This window comes from Fundulus heteroclitus, chromosome 12 (assembly GCF_011125445.2).
Source record: "Fundulus heteroclitus isolate FHET01 chromosome 12, MU-UCD_Fhet_4.1, whole genome shotgun sequence".
NCBI classification, from domain to species: Eukaryota; Metazoa; Chordata; class Actinopteri; order Cyprinodontiformes; family Fundulidae; genus Fundulus; species Fundulus heteroclitus.
Window position 1 is genome coordinate 41946136 of NC_046372.1, and position 24869 is coordinate 41971004.

General features: G+C 41.3%; 2 protein-coding genes across 3 annotated transcripts in view; one reads left to right on the plus strand and one right to left on the minus strand.

Moving 5' to 3' along the window:
- Positions 1 to 1072: 1072 nt before the first annotated feature.
- Positions 1073 to 24869, minus strand: part of hk2 (hexokinase 2) — a 68758-nt gene continuing 44961 nt past the window's right edge. For both annotated transcript variants that reach the window (XM_012878406.3, XM_012878326.3), the window contains 6 exons: positions 21476 to 21571; positions 13016 to 13115; positions 12704 to 12887; positions 12037 to 12192; positions 3600 to 3836; positions 1073 to 2718 (listed from right to left, as the gene is read on the minus strand). In XM_012878406.3, the coding sequence (XP_012733860.1) occupies positions 2574 to 2718; positions 3600 to 3836; positions 12037 to 12192; positions 12704 to 12887; positions 13016 to 13115; positions 21476 to 21571 (918 nt within the window). In that variant the 3' untranslated portion in view covers positions 1073 to 2573. The remainder of the gene's footprint in view (positions 2719 to 3599; positions 3837 to 12036; positions 12193 to 12703; positions 12888 to 13015; positions 13116 to 21475; positions 21572 to 24869) is intronic.
- Positions 17888 to 19523, plus strand: LOC118565047 (zinc finger BED domain-containing protein 1-like). The gene is made up of 2 exons (XM_036144626.1): positions 17888 to 17926; positions 18333 to 19523. The coding sequence occupies exon 2, from the start codon at positions 18738 to 18740 to the stop codon at positions 19503 to 19505; it is 768 nt and encodes a 255-aa protein (XP_036000519.1). The 5' UTR covers positions 17888 to 17926; positions 18333 to 18737; the 3' UTR covers positions 19506 to 19523.

A 24869-nucleotide genomic window follows, 5' to 3' on the forward strand; every position in this document is an offset into this window, starting at 1 on the left:
CACGTTTAGTTTTGGGCTTGCAGACACTGACGTGTCGGAGTAACTCAGCGACTAGGAGTGCATTCATGAGAGGCATCTTAGTCATTTAATCGTCGGTCGCAGTCCTTGTGCGGCAAATGCCATTCAGAGGACCAAAGGCTCATTACAGAGGTCGGTGCAGCGACAATGAGTCAGAGAAAGCCAAGTACATTAACACTAATTAGACTACACGTTATGCAAATGCACAGTTGATAGTTATGGGGAAGTACTAACTCTCTTAAGCACAGCATATGAAGTGCGGCCATATTTCTCTTCAATGCATGATGCATCTCTCTGTGGAGCATGCAGCACTTAGAGCTGCATGGCTTTTAGTGCAATTTTTGCTTTCCTGCTGCTTACAAAGGTCTATTATATATTGTTATATTCAGAAGACATTAAAGAGATATCCCTCTCCCCCCTCCCCCCACGTTTAATTTAATTCTGTAACGGCCACTGTGGTTTTAACAAAACATCTCAAGGACGAAAACAAGGTAAGCTCTGAATCATTAATTAGTGAAGGCTTTGAATATTTTCCAGACATCATGAAACTTTGATCGCCGGCTTAAACATGATCACAAGTCCACTTCTGTGTGTTTGGCTCAATCCTCCACTGAACATTAGATCCAGTTTGATCAATATTTCATACAGGGCTCACCACAAATCTGTCAAAACGCAAGCATATGGTCTTTTTCTCAAGAACAGAGGGAAATACGAGTCAGAACCTTCAATAGACCTTTAAAGTATAATGCGGCAAATGCATTTGGGACTTAAAGCAGATGAATAAATGGGAACATTGGATTGGGCTTGAAGTAAAAGTTTTCCTTTCCGTTTACAGCCTTTGTTATGCATTGTAACATCTCTTGCCCTCAGCAGCCTTTGACGGACATTTCTAGTAGTTTCCTGTGAGCTGCTGATCAGCGCAGCCCATCTGTGAACCCGGGCCAACAGCTGATATTTGTTGGCTTGCAGATACCCAAATCTAAAAATAACAAAAGGCCAGACAGTGACCTGCTAGTCTCTATGACGACAGATAAACAAGAAAAAAAAAACAACATAGCCGGACAAGATTTATTATGTTGGCCTTGGTTGGATGAAATAATGAAAATGAAGCATTTACAGTGGTTCAATAACTGTTTATGTTTTCAGGGGATTTCTTTCCCTTGTAAGTTAATCAATGTGTTCAAAAGCATGAAAATACATTTTTTGTGCAGAATATGAAACTGACGGGTCCAGCCAGGGTGCAGATTGTTCTCTTTCTCATCTTCAGCTTCTCCACCTCCCAGCAACAGGTCTGCCCTCGTTGGGATCACCTCGGGTTTCTTCCCTTTCGGGAAAGCAAATCAAGGCCCCTGCGATTTATTCCTTGCTTTATCTGGAACTGTTGATATTTTCCTTTTTAGGACAGACCATAAGCTTGGAGCAATCAGTACAACACAGTTGGAATTATTTTTACTTCCAGTTATTTGCTGCCTCCTAAAACATTCACAGTTTTCTCAAGTTTTAAAAACAGTTTTGGTTTTTTGAGCATGTTAACAAGCTCTCAACCTGTGGCTAGGACTGTCACGATAATCAGTAAATCAATTAGTCACGATTAATTTAATCTCGTGATTAATTAATATAAGGTTGATAATTTGTGTATGCATGCTTACTTTTTCCCCCCCCATGGGTTTCTTTTTTGTAGATAACAAAAGGTTTCAGTACGGTGCATCGGTGTCTATTTACCCCCCGCCCCTTCTCGTTTCCTCAGTGTAGGAGGAGTTAAATCATGCGTCAGGTAGGCACATGCTCAAAGTTTAGCATGAGGGCCTCGTGAGAGAGAGCCACAGAAACGCTAGTTTGAAGAAAAATGTAATTGGTGCCGTTATGTGTCAAGCGGATATACTTGGATTATTATGTCATTTATCATATTATCTGAAAAAGGTCTCCAAATGACAATATTGTGGTTTATCGCGATAATGTTTCAGAAGATTTATCGGCCAGCAAAATCTGTTATCGTGACAGGCCTACCTGTGGCCAACGGTACAATTTTAAAACACAACACCCCCAAAATGGTTTAAAAAAAAAAAAAAACATTTGTGCGTACCTTCTAACATTCAATGTGAAATTCTTTTAAAACTTAAAGTTATCAAAGAGATACTAAAATAGCTGCTTCATGTCCTGATCTGCTCGTCTTTGGTCTATTAAAGGGTTTTTCTGAACTCATCATACTGTAAATTTGCTAAAAGTCGAATTATTCAAAGTTGACTCACTAAACAACTACAATGTGGGTATAAAAATAAAAGACAATTGGGGAGTGTACAAAAAACAAAGGTCCAATGCTCGTAACAGTAAAGTCTGACTCAAGGTGTAGATTCATTACCACACAGCAGAGCTGTGAGTTCTGAGCTTAATTTACACCCAACCTCCGGCACAGCATCGCGTCATACCCTAAAACTTAGACACCTACATGGGATAAACATGCAGAAAACTCTAAACTACAGAATATTGATGGACTGCACAGTATGTGTCGACCCAAAGGAAGAAACCCCTTGCAGCTCCGCTCTCGTCCAGTGGATTCATAGCAGCTTCTCGCTCTTGAATCTACAGGCCACAGCTGTGATGAGCGCTGCTCCTTTGCCGCTGCCATCCTCCGACTTGAGGAAAGTCACCTCACACTGTGGGGCCAAATCCTGCAGGGTTTCCTGCATGATGCTGGAGAAACTTCAGAGCAAAAGGAGCAGAGAATAGAGAAAAACTTAGCGACTTTACAGAAGAGGAGGGAAACCTCAGCCCAGGAGGGTCAGCGTTCTGCAAGTTTTAGATGTGGAATATTCTCCTCTGCTGGACACAGAGTTCTGCAAAAGCCACGGAAAAGATGTGGTTATTTCAGTTGGGTGTGTTTAAACATCGAAAAACTTGCAGGACAGCAACCCTAGAGGACTGGAGTCCTCATCACAGCATACTCAAAAATAACCAACAGTGAACCAATAAACCCAGCTCATTAATTGATACCAGATACCAGTTTCACAATAATACTGTGTTGAAACAGAAACCGTGCATTTCATTGTTCCCATTATCACAACAGACACTTTGTGCTTCGAAGCAGATGCCGACTTCAGCATTGTTAACGCGCTTAAAAATCATTTGGACCTAGTCTGCTTTTGTTTTTATTGAATCGTCTTATTACGGAAAAGGGCAATATAAATAAACTTGCCTTGCCCTAAATGCTACCAGTTAAAAAAGTAAAAGGTTCCTTCCTGCTTAGAGGTGGCACATGATTCCTTCAGAGGCCAACCAAAAGCTGAATAATAGCTTACAGTAGCTTCATGAGACAAAGTAACATGCTGACTGCAACTGGACAGTAAAACTTCAGTTTGATAAGGAATACTGTTCTAATATCACCAGATGTCGTTACAACCCTGAAAACAACGGCATGATATATTTTCCTTCTGCTTTTGGTTAATGTACAGTAAGACTGTAGCAACTGGGAAGCTTTAAAGTAAAACAATAACAATGAAGGATTGATCCATAAATCAACCTAATACTACCTTGTTTAATGTGAGGCCAAAATGATAAACTTTTCCGATTAAACTGTTCCTTACTGAGGGTGCGTCTTGTAAAGGGTGCCGTCCACTCCCACGGTGATGGAGAGCTGATTCTGGTTGCGGTTCTGCCGTATCTTGTCAACAAGGGCTGCTAAACCGGCGCCACAGAGCTGGGCTGCACGGCGAGCGACAACGCTGCACACCTCCTTCACCAGAACGCTGTCATCACACGTGGACCCGGTGAGGCCCAGGTGCTGCAGGATGGAGCGGACCTGACGCATGGCCAGGCGGTCGCTGTGGGAACAGGAACAATAACGCGTTCATGGACCAATACGAAGCAGGTTTAGAAATATTCATTTTAACTCCGTCCTTACATGAATTGTTGCTACCACCCTTGTTATACAGACGTTTTTTGCCAAACTGTTAAGCTTTTAGCTGGCTAAAAATCTGTCAAATGCTTTATTTTTATATACATGAAAAAATCCAAATACATGGTTTATTTTCTTTTAACTGGGTAAAAATTAAGAGAAAAAACCATTTGCAGCAAGTACAAAGTAAAAAGGACAAGCTGTAAAATGGGAAACAAAGAGATAAAGCAATTTTTACCAGATCCAGAACAGAAATGCGACAGAACTGCTAGATGAAAAAAGAACAGTAACAGTAAAATGAAACTGAAAGACGCCCGTGTGAGGAAAACATGGCCATTTTCTGTCAGTGATCAGATTTGTGAGGCTGCGGGTCAGGTAAGGTAAATTAAAGGTCCAGGTAAATAGTGAAATTGTGGACATATTACTCTGTGTAGTACTTGAATGCAACCCCGGTGCCAAGTCATTTATTTTCACGATCATCTGCCACTGTTTCACTGACATTTAACCATCTACAGCACACCACTACCCCTTCCAGTTGCACAAATATCACACAAAATTCAGAAATATTTGCTGATGGGAATAGAAAATGATCTTCCAGACTTATGTCCACACAGGGACACAGTGCTTGGGAAAACAAATCATACCCATTGATCCTTTCAATTTTGTTACATTACACTCAGAAAAAAACAACTTTATTGGGGTTTTACATCAGAGCATGAGATAATTAGGAGATGCAAGGAAAATGATGCATGGTTCAAAGAACACAGTTCTGAAAAGAGTGGTGTGCATTTGTATTCATTATTTCAGGGTATGCCTCTACCAGTCTTGCACATGTAGACAATGACATTTCTGTTTACTCTTCTTAGCAAATCCGTTTTGTTGACTACAGGCATGTCTTGAAGTCACAAAAACCTGGATGACTTAAAGGTTTCTGCATTTAAATTCAGCTGACAGAAGTTGTCATCTTTAAAAAAAAATAAACTACTTAATCAATCATTTAATCTGGATGGCATTAAACTGACCTCATAAAAAGTAAAAACAAGACATGACATTTAAATCCCATATTAAAACAGGTTTCTAGGCTTTCCTACTTTGAACCTTAGAATATTGCCAAAATTAGAAACATTCTGTCCAGGGATGATGCTGAAAAACTAGTCCATGCATTTGTTACTTCAAGGCTAGACTATTGTAATTGTTTACTATCATGCAGTCCTAAAAAAATACAGTTCAAAGTCTTCAGCTGATACAAAAAGCTGCAGTGGGAGTCCTGATGAAAATTAAAATAGGGATCAAATTTCTCCAATTTGACTTTCCTTTATTGGCTTCCTAATAAATCAACAATAGAATTGAAAATTCTCCTTCTCACTTATAAAGCCCTAACCCTAGTAATCAAGCAGTAATCAAGCTCCATCATATATCAGAGCTCTGATTACCCCGTATGTTCCTAACAGAGCACTTCGCTCTCAGACTGCAGGTCTGCTGGTGGTTCCTACAGTCTCTAAAAGTAGAATGGGAGGCAGATCCTTTAGCTATCAGGCTCCTCTCCTGTGGAACCAACTCCCAGTTTTGGTCCGTGAGGCAGACACCCCGTCTACTTTTAAGACTAATCTTAAAACTTTCCTTTTTGATAAATGCCTTACCCTAGTGAGAGGGGCTTAGGTTTTCCTGAACTATCTCTATAGTTACAGGGTACTCACCATAATTATTTTGTGAGCGTAACGGTGGATGGGGCGCGCGCTGGTGTATCGTTCTGCTGCTTCTCTAGATGCATTCCCACAGCAGAACGTTGTGTTGTGCAGCACAAGGCTGTTCATTAAGCTAATGACAGCTAGCATGAGCTCATGTTTATAGCTGCACTGATGCGCCTTCAGGAGTTTTACTCACTTTTCTATGTTGCTCTCAAAAATCCGTGTCGCACTGAACGCTGAAATGCGCAGGCGAGAACTCTGGGTTATGCTGCTGTAGGCTTAGAGCTGCTAGAGGACATCAAGATCAATTCCTCTCACTGCTGAGTTCTACCGTTCATTTTCAACTTTTAATTTTATGTATGGTTTCTCCTCTTCATAGTAGCTACATCTGGCCTGTCATTCTGTTCAGCACACAAAACAAATAGGACTTTTGGTGTGTATGTGTTGTCTTCTCATATCCTCAGTGAGGATGATGGCCATTCACACTAAGCCTAGTTCTGGTTCTGCTGTACGAGTCAATGACTTGATGCAATCTGCAGGGTTTCTTTAGATTCAACTTTAGATTCAAACTTTCAAACAGTTTGTCAGTATGATTCAATAGGATACTTTGTATAATGCCTTAATATGATGTGTGTTGCTATCTGGCACTATATAAATAAAGTGAACTGAAATAGATTGTGTGAACTTTGGGCCATTTTAACACATGAATAAGCTTTGATCTATAGCACTCTGGTTGCAAGTTTAGTGCATCTGTGCTGTTGGAAGGCAACCTGTGTCCCAGTCTCAAAACGTTTACAGTCAAAGACAAGCCTCCTTTTTTTTATGTCGCAGTTTGTAGTATAATGTGAAAAGAATGCAGTTTAAGTGCTAAAAAATACTAAACTGCAGCTGATCTAATCACAGTTTCTGAAGAGAAACTGGCCTTGTTTGCATAAAGCCCTTTATGGGTGCTTTACATCAGAGCTGTTTAGGAGTCAGAGCTTTCTGAAAGGACAGAAGTATTTTAAAGATATAGTTTTACATTTCTTAGTGGCTTTATTTCATGTTGGAAGTCACAACATCAAGAAAATTGAATGAATCAAAGTTAAAAATAGGAGCTGTTGACGTCAGAGGCAAGACATTGGCTCTGCACAAGGCTGAAATGGGCTTTAACACCATGAGCAGGGTGGTTAGTCAGAAGGTGATACCTGCTGCTCAGATTACCCAAGAATAGAAGAAAAATAAAATGACAATCACCTCCCCTCTGACTTGCTCTCCATGGATCTTGCCTCATTGGGTGAGGATGATCTCAAGAAAGGTGAGGGATCGACCCACAGCTACACGGCAGGAGGTGATTAAGGACTGAAGGCAGCTGGCACCACAGGCACTGAGAACGCACTGATATCACAGAAAATCTGGGCGCAAGAGAAACACCTAAAACCTGCATGCCGAATACACTGACCTAAAGCATTCAGAAGGCTCCAAGACGACTTTACCACACTGAGGGCAGAATCAAGCGCTTCATGTACCATAAAATATTGGATAAGGAAATTTCTTTTCTCAGCCAGAATACTGAAGATGGGTCAAAACACACACTCCAAAGAATTTCCAGAAATGTTGGTCAACTGAAAAGTATGGGCATGTTCAGCACTCAGTACTTGGTTAGGGCTCCTTTTCCCTGCATTACTGCAGCATTGCAGCGTGGCATGGAGTCCATCAGTGGTGCTGCTAAGGTGTTACAAGGGCCCAGGTTGCTCTGATAGTGGCCTTCAGCTCTTCTGCATTGTTAGGTCTGGCGTATCACATCTTCCTCTTCACAATACCCCACAGATATTCTATGGGGTCAAGGTCAGGCAAGTTTTGCTGGCCAATAAACAACAGGGATACCATGGTCCTTAAACCAGGTACTGGTAGCTTTGGAAAATGAAATCTGCATCTCCATAAAGTTGGTCAGCAGCAGGGAGCATGAAGTGCTCTAAAACTTCCTGGTAGACGGCTGCATTGACCTTGGACCTCAGAAAACCCAGTGCAGCAACACCAGCAGATGACATGGCACCACAAACCATCACTGAATGTGGAAACTTTACACTGGATGCCAACGTGGATTCGTAAACTAAAATGTATTTTAATTAGAGAACATAACTTTGAACCACTCAGCAGCAGTCCAGTCCTTTTTGTCTTTAGCCCAGGTGAGACGCTTCTGTCTCTTGTTCAAGAGTGGCTTGACACGAGGAATGTGACAGCTGAACCCAGGTCCTGCATACGTCTGTGCGTGGTGGTTCTTCACTCCAGGGTGCGGTCATCTCTATTACTTTTTTCTACAACATCCCTTCCTTCCTTCCCTTCGCCTCTCCATTAATGCGCTTGGACACAGAGCTCTGTGAACAGCCAGCCTTTTAGCAATAGTCCAATTTTCTTGGATACTTAATTTTGGGTTCTCATTAGTTGTCAGTTATCACAACTAAAAGAAATAAGCACTTAAAATATATTGGTATCTGTGTAAGGAATGAATATAATATACAAGTTTCCTATTTTGAATGGCATTACTGAAAATAAATCAACTTTTTCATGATATTCTTAATTAGGGCTGGGCAAGTTAACGCGTTAATTTCGCGTTAACTCATTAGACTATTAACGGCGATATTTTCTTTAACGCGCGTTAACGCATGTTGCTCACATGCTTTTATTTTGTGAAGGTCTGTTGCTGCGGTGTAGGGGTTTGAATCAGAACAGTAGGTGGTGATAATGCGCCAATAACCTCGCTGTCAGCCCAGCCTCAGATTCAAAGAGGAAGAAAGGTGCTGGCCGGAAAAAAACAAAGCTGACATGCGGAAGGCGGTGTTTCCCGCAGGTACCGCGAGCGAGCTTAGGCGAGGCGAGGCGAGATATCTATGGAGGCGAGGCGGTGAGTTGGCGGCCGGAACAAGTTTTGTGCGGAGCGGAGCGGGGGGGGTCTGCATCGACGCCGTCGGTGAAGTCGCTTCTCGTTTCAAAGTATCCATGTATTTTTGCCTGTTTTCCCCCTGCCATTCACTATATGCGCGCGAGAAAGCAACAACAAAAAACCGCGTGTCAACGTCAAATAAACGCAAGCATATCGAGTTAGCAAGCATTTCAGTTTAAAGTTCTTCCAGCATGGAATATGACAGAAACAAGTTAGTTGGAACCACTGCCAAGTTAAACTTTGGTATTGAACATAAAATGGTAATGCTGCTCCCTGCTGTTACCTCAGAAATTGCCTGTTTTTGGTAGATTTTTTCCCCATAAAGAGAATTCCCTGTCAGTGGCAATAAGCTTTAATTTATTATTATTGCTATTTTTTGTTTTACATGTTTAAGTTGAGCTTTACACTAAATATGTGTTACTGATAAGTGCTACAAATGTTACAACACTTTTGTTCATATGGCAGCAGAACATTAAAATAAAAGTGCTCTTTACACTACTTTTGAATTCATTCTTGGAGTTTGTAAATACAATGCGATTAATCGCGATTAATCGCGATTAATCAGTGCGATTAATCGCGATTAAATATTTTAATCGTTGCCCAGCCCTATTCTTAATATATGTTATTGGAATATTATCCTAAAGTCACTATGACCTGATGCCTCTCGGACATGGGAGGCCTGGAGACACGAGGACTTCATATCGGCTCCACGGTCCTGCTGACTGCCAAGGCCAAATGCTGCGTAGCTACTGCGCGGGATGATGATTGTCTAGGATAGACTGTCTCTGTTTTGTCTCACAGCAAGGCCACTGTCAAGTATTAGGGAGAGCCAGAGAGCGAGGAGGGACAGAGATGGGGCAGACGGATAGGATGCAGCTGGACTGTTGGGTGTGATTATTTTCATCTATGCAATTTCTGCTCTGTTTCTCAATAAAGTGCTGGAACTTGACCACTTCACCATCTCCTTATTCAATAAGTCTTGGAGGTCAGTTATGGTTTGACTTTCTTACCACAATGATAAGCATCTGTATATCAGGATTACCGGTATATGATCTGTCATTTCTATGAAACTACAATTACGTTGTAACCTTGTTTTCTAGAAGCTCCACAAATAAAGTGTAATATATTAACTTTGACACATGCACACAGTGCTCCAAAGTGTGAGTGACCACACTGGTCACACCAGCAGCCAAAAATCTGTCAAGTGTGACTGAAATTTTAATCAGAGCAGTGTGTTTATGTCTTCAGCATTGATTTTCCTCCCACACTTGTAGTCTGTCTCACATCCCATCACTGATTATCTGCTGTAAGAGATGCTCTTCTCTGTTCCTTTGTGGACTCCAGCTGGAAACACTGATACCCAGATATGGTCTGATGGAACATGTGAGTGTTCTGTAAGTGTTAAATGCCACTACTGTGTTGGACACCCATTTTCCAGTTTGTGCCTGGCACCAAAGATGATGACATTTGGTCATCTCATGTAAGACTCTGGACACATTGAACTGCATATCATAACGAAGTCTGTCTCTGGTAAAGAAAAATATTTAACTGCCCTTAAAAAACAGAAATTAACCTTGTTTTACTTGTCGACAAAAGACAAAACCAATGTGTATCTGAGAAAAATGTGAGGACACCGTGTCACCTCTTAGCTGCTTTTATCCATTTTGACTGAAATTAACCTCAGCGAGGCGCTGTCAGGGATCCTGCCAGCACATTTCAGCACAACGCACTATTATGCTGAAAGTTGTCAAAATTACGCTGAAATTGGAGCATGGTCAATGGTCAGTAGGACACGGATGTTTTAAGAGCAACAAAGAATGGTCAGTAAAGCTCTTCAATGTGCATTAGTGCAGTTTTATACCTCCCAGACAGTGTAGGCTAATGCTAGCTGTTATTAGCTTGAAGAACAGGCCCTATTGAGCTGGACTACGCAAAGGAAGTTTTATGCTGACATGCTTGGACCATACCTGGGCATGTTGGTGTTTGTTTTAAAGGTCCTCCCCTCAGACTATTCTTTGTTCAGTGGAATACATGAATTGAAATTCTCTGGAGATCTCTTTAAACTCTTTTGACACCCATGAGCTGCTACAGTCTTCATACTGAAGGCCTCAGACAGGCTCTTTGATCCCATCTTGTTGTTCCCTCACTTCAAGGGTTATCTTTATTTGTTCTCAACCAGAAATTGTATTCATTACATTTTACAGAACATTTTAAAATTGCAATTTCTTTTCTTTTATTTGGTTATCGTATTTTTTTAAATTATTTTTTTAAAGGTATGTAGCTACATTATATGCTTCAGAAAAGAACAAAAAACGTTTGATGATGATAAAATAAGGTTATATACACCAAGCCTCCATCATGATAATGTTTTGATGGTCCTTTTTGTGGATGAATATCGCCCCCGCACCACGATTAGGAGATATAAACAGATGTGGCACCATCTAGTGACAGTATTGCAGAACTATCATAATGCCAGTTTGCTTAATTAATAAATCAAAATTAAACAATGCTGGGCCGAGCCTGATGCTCTGAAATGCCTCGCAGTAAAGTGGTAGCTCGCCGTGATCGAAGACCAACCGTTATTAATTAACTAAACCGATCTACAACAACTTTAAGAGCCTCATATCAGAACATTTACTCACGTCAGTCAAGTCTGCCGTCACACCTTAGCAATCTGCAGGTTTAGCGTTCGCTTCAGTGAACACCAATGTTCATACTGTATTCCCAGTGACATTCTAGTCTAATCCCTCTTGGAATCATATTTCTTTGCATTTTTTTTTCACTAGATCTTGGATTCTTCATTGTTTCGGTGGGAGATGCTAATAGTCGTTAGCCGCTTCCTTGTTTTAACTCCTGCTGCGCATGCGCAGTGCGGACTTTCGTTAAAATAAATAATAAATGAACAAACAAACACGAAAGGCTTTATTTACTAACAAACTCAGCAAAAACAAAGGAGAAAACACAAAAATAACAACTAATATGCCTGCAGAACATGATAATCTTTGATAAAAAAAAAAAAAAAAACTCTGTATGCAACCAGAGTAAGCTACTGTCAAATTTTTACATTTATATTGAGAACTACATGCTGGCTATAAAGACTGCTGGCACCTTGTCTGAGCATGTCAGGGGTGTCTGGTCAGCTTCCGCTAGAAGAGCTCAGGATTCAGCAGTTCCATTTTGAGAGTGGTATGGGTTCTCACATTTCATAATAAACTCCATACCATGGTCCTGCCTCCACTGTGCTGTACTGTTCTATCTATACTGTACTATTCTCCTGTGGGAGATGAGACGAGGCAGGAATTCACTACACTGTAATACGAGCAAGCAAAGATTACCTCAGATAACAAAAACCTCTGTCCACGGGATAGATTCATGGGTGTGGCACCCAAAAGCCACACCAGAGCAACAGAGTTGATAAATTAGGGTGGCACACTTTTTTTCTGTTCTTTCCACACAATTACATTGACACACGTGGCTGAGTGAAGGAAACACAGTGAGAATGTTGGATAGCTCACCTTTCAATTTGTGACAAAAACTTGGTCTCGAAGATGCCCCGTGTCTTCAGCCGCTCTGACATTTTGCCTCTGAACAGCAGACCCTTAGCGGTGAAATCCAGTAGCACATTCCTCACTATCTCTCCAAGGTACATGCCACTGATCAGCTTCTCATACCTTCAAAAAATAAATAAGAAAATAAAAGACACATTAACAGAGATGTTTTCATGCCTGCACAGCATTATTATGTACAGACAGACATTTTATCACAGGCATATTTTCCCACTGTCTGCACAGCTTTGGACACACAGATGTCTAGTTTCCAAATTCAGGAAGGGGCATGAGCACCAAGCTTATCAGCGCTTACACCTGCTCTTAAATAATTACTGGAAAACAAAAACATAGAATAATAAAAAAAGAAAGAAAATAATTAAAGTATATAAATATTCTACTAATTTAAACCATATATGTATGAATAAATATGACTTAATGCAGTCAAACATTTCTTATTAAATAATAAATAGGAATACATCTATTTAAATCAAACAAGTTTATTAACATCTCTGCTGTTTTTTTGTATTAGCTGCCCAAAGAAGCTGCAGTGTGCATTTGCACCTATTCTTTCTGTATATATTCCTATTCCTATTGATTGACTAAACTTGTTGATGCCTTCTTCTAATTCAGATACCTCTGTTTCCCTGGATAGTTGGAGCATTCATCGACAGCATGATCAAACTCCGTGCAAAAGTCGTCCAGTTCACCATTTTCACCAAATGCTCCCCACTCCACATTGACACACATGCGGCCTTCGTTCCCCTCCACTGTTTCAATGTTTTGCATTTCCTCCATGTAACAGGCATTGGTTCCTGTGCCTGAAGTAAAGAGAGGGATGTGAAAGAAATGCTGATGACAGTAAATATCAGAGAAACTTTTGGCTCACAGTTAAGACATTTATACTTTTAAAAATCAGGCAAGAAAGAAGTGGAACAGACAGACTTACCTACAATAAGGCCCACCTCACATCTGGGGTCCTCATAGGCACAGGTCATCATGGTCCCCACTGTGTCATTAACCACCGCCACAAAGTTCAAGTCAAATTTCTGGATATAGAAACAAAATCACAAAAATCTCGTTTCAACAATGAACCAGAAAAAAGCACAATAACGATGAGACAGATCAATACGGAACAAAAATAAATAATAAATCATCCAGAACCCGCTTACAATCACTGAATTCAAGGATAAGCCCACATAAAGGAAAATACTTTGCTTCGGCTGGTGAATAAAAAACAAACTATATACAGTTTTTTTTCTCCTTTTAACCTTTATCTCTGTTCTGCTTTTTTAACCAGGTGCTAGCAGGGGTCTCCGTCACTTTAGCTGCTCACTGCTGGAACTAAAAAGCACGGAAAAGGTTTTTCCTGTAATTGTCTCCATACACTTACTTTCTGTTAGATTCTAACCATTAAACTCTTAAACAGATAGTGGCCTGCTAACAGCCAAACAGTCAAAGTTTTGGAGAAAAGGTTATCGAGTCTATTCCATCAGCGTTCCTATTAAAAGAAAATCTGTGCCTGCCAGGACAAACCAAGCTGAAACCTCCTCTGTGTGAAAGCCTTCAGCAATGTTTGAGATGTTGGTCTGAACATCACACAGACTGAACTCTTGCTTCTTGTAGAGTACTTTAAAACTTTAGGAGGGGGTCAAACTGTCTGCCACAGTTTAAGTGACATCTATGGAAAAAAAATCATAATGCAAGTTTTTCTCGTAGACTACTGTGCCGCAACAACATTCTGCTTAAAAGAATAAAAGGAGACTCAACGTGTTGTGATTACCAATGTTTCACAAACATAAAAAGAATAAGACAAGTTGGTTGACCATCTAAAAATAGGCAGAAGCCTGCTTGCTGCAGTAACGAGGATGTAAACAATTAGTCCTGACGTGATTTGGGAAAAAAAAAAAAAAACGATAGGTGATTTAAATATGGTATGAGGAACAAGGCAGGAGTCTGAAATTGTGGGACTGCTCAGGCAGTAATAGACATACTCTCCCAGTGGAAAAATTTACTGTTTGTTTCAAGAAAATGGTGAAATTAAAGTTGTTGAAGAAGGAAGAAATTCAAGCACATTGTTTGGTCTCATAAGACTGAGGTAAATACTCCCAGGAAAACATAAAATCCTCCAAATGTTTGGGTTATTAAAAGCTTATCTGAATTCTTCTCCAATTATTACAACTTAACCACCTCAAGTCAAACTGCCTGTGGCCCTACTCTCTAATATGGTGTCCAATTAAACTGTATCAGAGCAGCAATACTGCTGCCAGGTTGAGAGAAAGACATACAAAAAACAGCATACAACCTTCACACCATGGCGACAATCAGAAAAAAATAATTTCATCAGGTTCCAGAAAGGTGAGTGGAAATAATTATAACTATTGTAAAATGATAGATGTCAGTTGAAATTGCTGATTACAATTGGTAATTATATAGTAATAGTTACAAGTACTGTGGCAGCTGACATTTACAGTCAAACAATACATCTTCAGATATATAATAAACTGCAAGTTTATTTGAAAAAGCAACGCTAGGATAAAAAGACAAGAAAAAAGACGTGAGAAAGTATTTTCTATATTGTACATAATGCAATTTCTGCCTTTAGATGGCTTAAATGGCCATCTAGAAGTTTGCTTGACTAATATAATCTCCTCTCTGGTTTTTGATTGCTGCACAGAGTGCTTCTCACTTTCCAAGCTGCTGCATAAAAGCAGAGAAAAAGATCTGTGGCAATGCACTTCAAAGTACGCCTCCTCACGCAATGATCCTGGGACCAACTTACATTTAAAAACACTCCTCTATACACTTCCCAGAAAGGTGCTGCTCCTTTGTGCATTGTGTTTTTTTCCCACCATTTCTTTCCCCATTTTATGTCGGTTGGTTTATTAAATACAACCACTTTATACAAACAGGCAATCCCAGTATAATGCTGAAAGCCGAATACATGTAAATATCAACTAGATGAAGTAGTAAAATGACCAGTATGGCGAGTAGACATAACACGCAAATCAGAATAATGATGAGGATGTAAACACAGTACGTTCAAACATTTTGATCCTCTGTGACAATTATTTAATTTAGTTAAAGTTCATCCTCATGTCACAGATTTCTTAATCCAGTCAAATTGGTTTCTCCATTGATTACTAGGACCATATTTGTGGGGTTTATTTGTCAGCCAATCACAGCCCTTAAAAGACAGCGTCACACCTCGCAATGGGGTTAACCACACCTCCTCATTAAAGATAAAAAATTGTCGTCTCCTTTCTCAGAGTCGCTCTCAGCAACTATCTGAATCATTCATAAGCTAAGACTCCAAGGAGGGATTTTTTGGGCTAAAATAGTACCGTATTTTTTGGACTATTAGTCGCTCTGGAATATAAATTGCATCAGTCAAAAAATGCATCACGAGGAACAAAAAAAAACGTATATAACTCACATCGTTGCATTTATTTATAATTTTATTTCACACAATCCAAGACTAAAAACTGACATTTAAAAACTGACTGCAGACTGAAACAGTGAAACCACATATGTACATGTGTTTTTCTAAGTTAATGTTTTAATTAATTTTTAAGTGGTGCAAGAACAGCATATAGTTTTCACAGGCCTAGAACGCCCTCTTGCGGCTATTAAACGGTAAGGTTTACTACTTGGTTCATCTTGGTCAGTATGATTTACCATTCAAATTTTATATATATTTTGATATATATATATATATATATATATTTTGATATATATATATATATATATATATATATATATATATATATATATATATATATATATATATATATATATATATATATATATATATATACATTTTAAATGGTAAATCATACTGACCAAGATGAACCAAGTAGTAAACATTACCGTTACATTAAGTCTGATCTGGCGATAAGTCGCAGGATCTGCCAAACTATGAAAAAAAAGTGTGACTTGTAGTCCGAAGAATACGGTACTAAATGTGCCTGCATCTATAAAATCAGGAGATCCATCAGTTTGTTCGTCTAGCTATGGGGGTCTGTTAAAACAATGCCAAAGTAAAAAGACATCAGCAATTGCTACAGCCTGTAAAATTAACAATTGTTCCCAGCTTCATATTATGACAGCAGGTTTGCTGGTGGTTCATAGAGTTTCTAATAATATACATACATGTCTTTCAGGTGCCAGATTTTCCTGTGAAGCCAGCTCTCAGTTTAATCAATGATGCCGACACCCTGTCTACTTTTAAGACCACACATTAAACCTTGCTTTATGGTAAAGCTTCTACTAGAGTAGCTTATGTTATCCTGAGTTATTTCTGTAGGGGGGGGGGGGGGGTATTGAGAGGTCCTACGGCGCTGCACATTTTCAAGCTTTCAGCGTGTTTCGTGCTGCAAATGTGGTTTGCCGCGTGTTAAGCACCTCTAGGGCGGCCGAGACTAGAGTTGGAAAAACTTTTGCAGCTGGATGCAGGGCTTTCAACCAATCAGAGAGCCTCCGACTCCGCTTTTTGATGTATTTGGGGATTTTCCGACAGCAAAAATGTTTACTTCAGATTAGGGCTGGGCGATAGGACGATACATATCGTACGGACGATAGAAAAGTGTCTACAGTGCTAATTCTATTCTATCGTTTCTAACACAATTTTATCTCGTATTCAAGCAAATATTTCCCAATGTAGACTACGACAAACTTATTAGTGTAGTCACGTAGCCTACACACAGTTTCTAAGTGATAAACAAGATTTATTTATTTTTAATTCACAAAGAAGCGCCGTCTTGTGGTTTTGCAACATGACGCTGCTTTACGGCTTTTGACTCACACGCGGGTTTGCGACATGCTTTACGTTACTTAACTCATGAGAGCTGATAGATGGAGACGCAGGAGGCTGAAGTCTTAAACCCGTGGTCGCAACAAACAGAGACAGCTACGCCGGCAACCCAAGATGAAGCACTTTTGCCAAAAAGAGGGGGTACGTCTGTGGTTTGGTTACATTTTGGATTTAAGAAGTCCGACACGGAGCAGACAACGGTCATTTGCAAACTATGCTACAAGACTGTTCCCTCACCCGACGGCAACACGACAAACCTCTTCTATCACTTAAAGAAGAACCACGAAAAAGAATACATAAGGATCCAAAAAGTGCGAGGTAAAGCAAGTTGTGAAACAGCGGGGGGAAGTTGCAAAAATAAAAATCATAGCCAGCCGAAGATAACGGAGTCATTATCACGGTGCACCCCGTATGAGAAAACTTCTCAGCGGCATAAACAAATCACAGTTGCCATTGCGCATTACATATGTAAAGGCATGGTCCCCGTGTACGAAGTTGAGAAGGAGAGCTTCCGAGAGCTAGTCAAAGTACTTGACCCGAGGTACGTTATGCCCAGTCGCAAGCACTTCAGCCAAGTGGAGTTACCTCGCTTATATGACGCATGCCGGGCCAAAGTAGAAAGGGAGGTTTGCAGCGTGGGACATTTCGCCTTGACAACAGACCTGTAGACAAGCAGGGTGACGCAGCCCTATATGAGTGTAACCATCCATTTCATCAGTGAAGACTGGACCCTCTGCGCTCGCTGCTTACAGACTGCCTACTTTCCAGATGACCACACAGGAGCCATGTTAGCCCAAGGTATGTTACAGGAGCAGTAATTGTGTCATTCTGCTATTGCTGCATATTTATTCTATTCATAATATTTATATATATAAATAAAAGCATTTATCTATCTAGGTCTGAGAGATGCACTGGAGTCATGGGGGCTTCAAGAATGCCACCTTGTCTGTGTCACCACAGATAATGCCACCAACAACATAACTGCAATGGAACTGAATGAATGGCAAAGGCTACAATGCTTTGGTCACCGTCTCCAGCTAGCTATTGGTAAGTGTAATTTAGTGTGAGTGCATCACTGAGGGAGCGTGTCTGTTTTTTCTGTGTATTATGCTATCTGTGTACTTCTTGAGCTAGCATCTTTCTCAAATAATTTCACCATGGTAACAAGTGGTGACGATGACGATTCTTAATTAAACTTACAACAAAATATTAGTGAAATTTAACTTGTTTGTTTATCCTGTTTTATGTTTGATCAGCCTACACACAACACATTAATACTGAACAGGTTTTCGCCCAGCTAATGGAGTAATCCTGGCTGTGGGTGTTGTAATGGATAACAGGAGTTGCGTGCAGATTTAATTAGATTTTATTATAACTTAAATATATTTATAATTTAGATCATAAAATTCACATTTGTTATTAAATTACATACATTTTTCTTTTATCTATACAGAGAACGCTTTGAAAGCTCTCACACCAGCATCTACAAAGCAGGCTGTGGAACGTGCAGTTGGGGTCTGTAAAAAGGTTGTGAGTGCATTCTCCAACTCGTGGAAGAGAAAACGTGACTTGGCCAAGGCTCAAGCAGTGCTGGGCTTGCCTCCCCATCAGCTCATCACTGAAACCCCCACAAGATGGGGTTCACGGCAGCAGATGATCCAGAGGTTCCTGGAGCAGGAGAAAGCTCTGTCACAGGTCCTTCTTGCAGACAAGAAGGTGAGACATGGAAACTGGACTTTGCACACTGATTCCTTGGATTCTGATTATGTTTGCAGTCTAGATTTACCTCCTGATGAAAGTAACCCATTTCCTTTGTTATCTGACTTAGGCAAGAAATCTGGTGCCAAGCTGGCAAGATATGATGGTACTAGAGTCCATGAACAAGGCACTGGGTCCACTGTTCGAGTTTATTGATGCTTTATCGGGGGAGAAGTACGTCACCGTATCTTTTCTGAAACCAGTACTGCACCTCTTCAACAACGAAATACTAAGCCAAAAAGATGGGGACACAGAGCTCTCAAAAGCAATCAAAGAGGGTATTCTTAAGTACCTCAATGAAAAGTATGATGACTGTACCACCAACAACCTTCTAGACATGGCGACATTTGTTGACCCACGGTTTAAGACAGCCTATATGAAGGAGGAGAGGGTGGAGTTTATAAAGATGAGAGCTGCAGCAGAGCTGGTGGACATGGCAACGCTGGCACCTGAAAATGCAGAGACAGCCACCTTCATTTCACCACCAGCTGCTGAAGATAATCCAGACCTTCCTTATCCAACAAAGAAGACAAAGAAGAGTTTGGGAAGCTACTTCAAAAAGGCACCAGCTGCAGGCCAAGGCACCAGCCGCTCTCAGTCAAGCAGAGCATCCATTGAACTGGAGCTCTCCATGTATCTTCAGACACCTGGGCCTGATTCAGAGGCTGACCCTCTGGTATGGTGGAAACAACACGAGTTAAACTTCCCATTAGTGGCCAGGCTTGCTAAGAAGTACTTGTGCATTCCTGCTACTAGTTCTTCATCTGAACGGGCCTTCAGTGTGAGTGGAAACATTGTCACATGTAAGAGGTCATGTCTTAAGCCAAATACAGTTGACCAACTTGTCTTCCTCGCACTCAACCTATAGATTTGACAGAAACAACATTTCTACGTCAACAATGTCAGACCAGATCAGACATACTTTATGTTTGCACTTTTTTGATGGTTGATACCTTAAACAGTTTATAGGTATATTCAGCCTGGATTTATTTAATTTCGATAATCTATATTGCCGTTATGGTATGCAAACTTTGCACTACAAGGTTAAATATTTCAGAAACTTGTAACTAACGTTCGTTCAAAAATGTGTGCTTTTCTACTCCGAAACTTAAACTAAACATTAGTGCACTTTTATTTATTTATTTTGGTAATTTAATTTAAAAACCTGTAGGATTTTGAAAAAAAAAATGTGAAGGGTACTGTAGCGCTACTTCTACCTCATTTTATGTATTTATGTTACTGCACTACAATTTATTTTTGTAATTTGTGACAGTACTATAAATGTCACTTCAAAATAAAGTTGGAAAAAAGTAAAAAATTATGTTTTGTCATATTTTTCAGAGATTTGCTGAAAACTTACTTAATTGGGGCATATTGCAATATATATCGTTATTGTGATATAAAATAGTCCATATCATGATATATGATTTTTTCCATATCGCCCAGCTCTACTTCAGATCACTCAGAAATGTTAATATCGAGATGCCCACTGAAAGTGACCCTCACCAGTGCACAGCTTCTGCTCTAAGTGGTGAATGTCACCAAATTTAAAATGCCTCGGAATTATCTGGTGAATTTAGACACAACACAGATTATATTATATTATTCAGTAAATAAAGCCAAGCCACTCTTGATTTCATCCGCAGTTTTACAGAGAGTCCGGCAGAGGAAAAGAACAGGGTAGCTCCTTCCTACGGGGGCAACTTTGACTGACGCTCCGTCAAAGCGTTCAGTCGCAAGACAGCACGTCAGACTTTTATGTGCACAAGCATCCAAGTTGAGGTCTTGGACGCCTTTTTGACGCTCAAAAGGCGTCTGGTCTGGACACAGCATTACCTTTGGACTCTGTGCCGCCTCTCTGATTAATGCCCTAATGGCCCGGTCTGTGAGTTCTAGTAAAAGACCCTCTGTTTGTTGTGGTACCATGTGCTTTTTATTTGAAGATGATGTAGTTGATGGTGCTCCAGGGAGCATCAAAGATTTGGATATTTTCTTATTACCCCACACTGACTTATACTTCTCAACAACTTCATCCCTGACTTGTTTGGAGAGCTCCTTGGTCCTCACAGTGTGACACCTCTTGCTCAGAGATGCTGCAGCCTCTGAGGTGTGTCAGAAAAGATCATGTGACACTGGCAGGTGTCTGACAGGTCATGTGACATTTAGATTGCACACCGGTGGATTTCATTTAACTAATTATGGGACTTTTGAGGGTAACTGGTTGCTCCAGATCTTTTTAGGGCGCTTCATAGTAAAGGGGGCAGATGGATATGCACATGTCAATTTTCTATTTTTATACATAGTTTTCTAATTTTACTTCACCAACTTAGACCATGTTGTGGAGATCAATCACATAAAATATTAAAACATTTACATTACAGGTTGAAATGTAACAAAATAGGTAAAAAGCCAAGCCAATTCTTCCACAATGATCAGAGAAATACATTATGCACAATATTACTGTATTATATTATTGCTGCTAAAGCTGGTTCTACAATCATCTTGAAACAGCTCTTTGCATCCTTCCAATGTAATGGTACATAGTTCATCAGCTCATGCCCAGTGAAAGTAGTAATCAGATGCTGGATGCTTTAAATAAATGGCCATTCTACCACCAGCACTTCCTATTTTATGTCCTTACCTGGAAAATCTGCCGCAAATAGATGGCATCTGCACACAGACCTACTATGCCTGGACTATTTCATTGCTGAGCGTTTAATACAGATATAAAACTGTGAGAGCTTGTCGAAAGCATTAACATTGGATATTCTTTTATAAAAACAAACTACATAAACGTTTTGGTTTTTTTTCGCAAATATATTTAAAATATGCACTGACCTGTTTGCGCTGGACAGCCTCTTTAAGCAACTTAACGACATCTTTCCCCTCACAGCCGCTGGCTTTGAAACCCTTTGTCCACTTCAGAAGAATGCCCTGCGCAAATGAGACCAAGGAGAAATTGTGTCACTCTCTGTGTATATGAAAACAAACTTCATCAAAATACTCAAAACCAATCATAACTTCAAAATAATCTAGACGTATAATTCCTAAGAATTCCATGAATGAATGAATGTCTCTTTTAGGAAGGAAAACGTTAGAACCCCAGAAACGCACAGAAACAACATAAAATGTTCTATAGTAACTGAATGATTCAGTAATAAATTTTACACAAAAACAAGTATACTTATGACAACTTTGTATGTGAGGGTTTGAGGAAAAAAAAAAACTTGGCACGAGATAAGCAACATAATGCGATGTTTAGCTCATTCCTTTCTGCTGTTTCAATGTAAACTGATTCCATGAGAGGCCTGAAATTAGAGGCTAAGTGATTATTACTCCTTTTCAAAGAAACTTTTTAACTGTAAAAACCTAATAAGTGGTCTGGTCATATGGATTAATAAGAGAAGCAAAACCCACAATTTGCCACTTTAAATTAAAACCCTTAATTGCCCATACTAAAACATAACCCTTACAGACAGACTTACTAAAGTATTTAGACCAAATAACCAAAGATGTTGACATATTTACGATCTGAAGCACATTTGTTCTGCAACTGTTTTGCCTTACTATGACCAGCGTGTTTTAATTTAAGAAGCAAACCACACCACCTCTCAAATAAAGTGCATTCTTACAATGTAAAAGCTAGCTTTTGTAGATAAAGCATAAAGAGGAGAGCAAAACTGCTGACTTTGTACAAAGAGCATGGAATAGCTAGTTACACCCAGTCACAACCCTGGTGGCATGGGTTACTAAATTTGATCAGGCAATTCATGGCAACACTTTGTTGGAAATAATGTTTCATGCTCAGTCCACACAAAAGCCTCCTTTCTCTCTCCTGCTTTCTTTCCCTTCCCCCATGCTCTTCTTCCTTTACTTCTATGGCAGCGTTACTGCACCACTAACTGGCATGGCATAGGTCTGGAACGCCTATTACGGCTTAATGCGGTTTCATCTTTAGGCTCAAATTTTTCTGTGCGGACACAGTGTTCGGTTCTGTGTGGACGTAGCCTAAACCCACTTTACCTTTTTCAGGAGTGAATCAGTGACTGACAGTCTTCTGAAGTCTGACTTTACTCCCTTACAACCAGCCAAAAAGGTCTGGTACCATGGAACTGATGCTAATGGAGAACTATAGGTTACTTGCGTAACCTCGGTTCTCAGAGTAGCATGAGTGAGATGTCTCACTATGGGATACGCCCCTTGCCGTATTCCTCAGAAGCATATATCTAATTACGCCAATCCTGATTGGCTGGTGATCGCGACGTCTGCGTCACCCCTCCTATAAGTAGCTTGCGCTACGACGCCACGTCATTCGAAATAAGTACCTCTTCTCGCTTAGCCCCAGCAAGAAGGGTTGTCTGGTGAGACATCTCACTCATGCTACTCTGAGAACTGGGGTTATGCAAGTAACCTATATTTCTCATTCATAGCATTCGTTTCAATGTCTCACTATGGGATATGGAGATTCCCGTATTGCCAGACTTCTTATCTCTAGCGACCCCCAGTACTCGGATGTGCATGTCCCAGTAGTGCCTCAGAGTCCAATACAGCTGACGCCACACTTGGAACCGAGACATCCAACTTATAGAACCGAGTAAATGCGAGTGGCGAAGACCAACTCGCTGCTGCACATATGTCCTGAATGGACACTCCCCTAAAGAGGGCCCCTAGTGGAGTGGGCCCGTAGACCCCCCGGGGCCTGAAGACCCTGGCTTGTATAAGACAGCACAATAGACCCCTTGCAACCACGTGACTCCGTTACCCAGAACCCCTTGCGTGGCGGCCATATTGGTTGGCACGCCATTTGACGAAATGACGAGTTCTCCAGGTATTTTTCTTCTTTAGATAACGTATCACAAGATCGTTTTAAGAGTAAGTTGATGGTTGATGGTATCAGATTGCCAGATCCACACAGCAAAAGCCTGAAGGGACGGAGCGAGTCTGTGAAATGCTGGCCAAGGGTTTCGTACCGCGACACAGCTGCTTTATAAACGCGCAGGCCAGTACGGACAAGAGAGCACGAAAGCCCTGAAACCACTGGACGGCTGCAATTATTTTATATCAGGAAAAAGGCTCCAGCAACGCCCGCGACGCCATGAGGGATTAAGCGGTCAGAAAATGGATGGATGGATGTTCAGACATGTTTGTGTAACAGCACAAAGCAGAGGAAGACCCGCCCGGTAGGTTAAAAAAACATCACTCACTACGGATTATTTAGGTGTTTTTGTCTTGTTAAAATGGGTGGGGGTGTCGGCGACATTGCAGCGTAAACACAGACGTACTAGCGCCCGTGAACGGGCGGAGGGGAGGTGGCGATCGTTACACTGGCCGGAGAGCCGCCGCTGTCTGGAGCAGCAGGAAGCGGGTGCTGCTCCAGACGGCGGCGGCTCTACACGGGCCGGAGAGCCGCCTCCGCCGCCGCGGCTGCTGCCTCCGCCGCCGGAGAGCCGCCGCTGTCTGCTGCTTCAGACAGCGGCTGTCTGAAGCTACACGGGCGGCTCTCCGGCCCGTGTAACGATCGCTACACGGGCCGGAGAGCCGCCTCCGCCGCCGCGGCTGCTGCCTCCGCCGCCGCTGTCTCCGCCGCCGGAGAGCCGCCGCTGTCGGCTCTCCGGCGGCGGAGACAGCGGCGGCTCTCCGGCCCGTGTAGCGATCGCTACACAGGCCGGAGAGCCGCCCGTGTAGCTTCAGACAGCCGCTGTCTGAAGCAGCAGACAGCGGCGGCTCTCCGGCGGCGGAGGCAGCAGCCGCGGCGGCGGAGGCGGCTCTCCGGCCCGTGTAACGATCGTTACACGGGCCGGAGAGCCGCCGCTGTCTGAAGCAGCAACAGCTACACGGGCCGGAGAAGCCGCTGTTGCTGCTTCAGACAGCGGCGGAGGGGAGGTAGCTATCGCTACACGGGCCGCTTCTCCGGCCTGTGTAGCGATAGCTACCTCCCCTCCGCCGCTATTTAAGTAGAACAATGACTAGAGCAGAATTAAGTTGTATTTACCGGAGATGAAGTGTAGACTGCAAATTCTGTTGTAGTATGATCGCTCCCCCAGTCCATTGTGAGTGTCTGCCTGCGCTCTTTTCATTGAAAATATCCAATTCTTTCTTCATCCTTCGGTAAACGACAGAAACGTACATCCAACGATTTGGAATGCCTCTCTGTGCAACCGGGAGCGCAACAAGTCGTAGGCATTGTTTAGATCCCATAAATAAACGAACTAAAAGTACGCTCTAAATCACC

Coding starts and splice junctions, on each gene's coding strand:
- LOC118565047 (XM_036144626.1), top strand. CDS start 18,738: ATGATGGTACTAGAGTCCATGAACAAGGCACTGGGTCCACTGTTCGAG.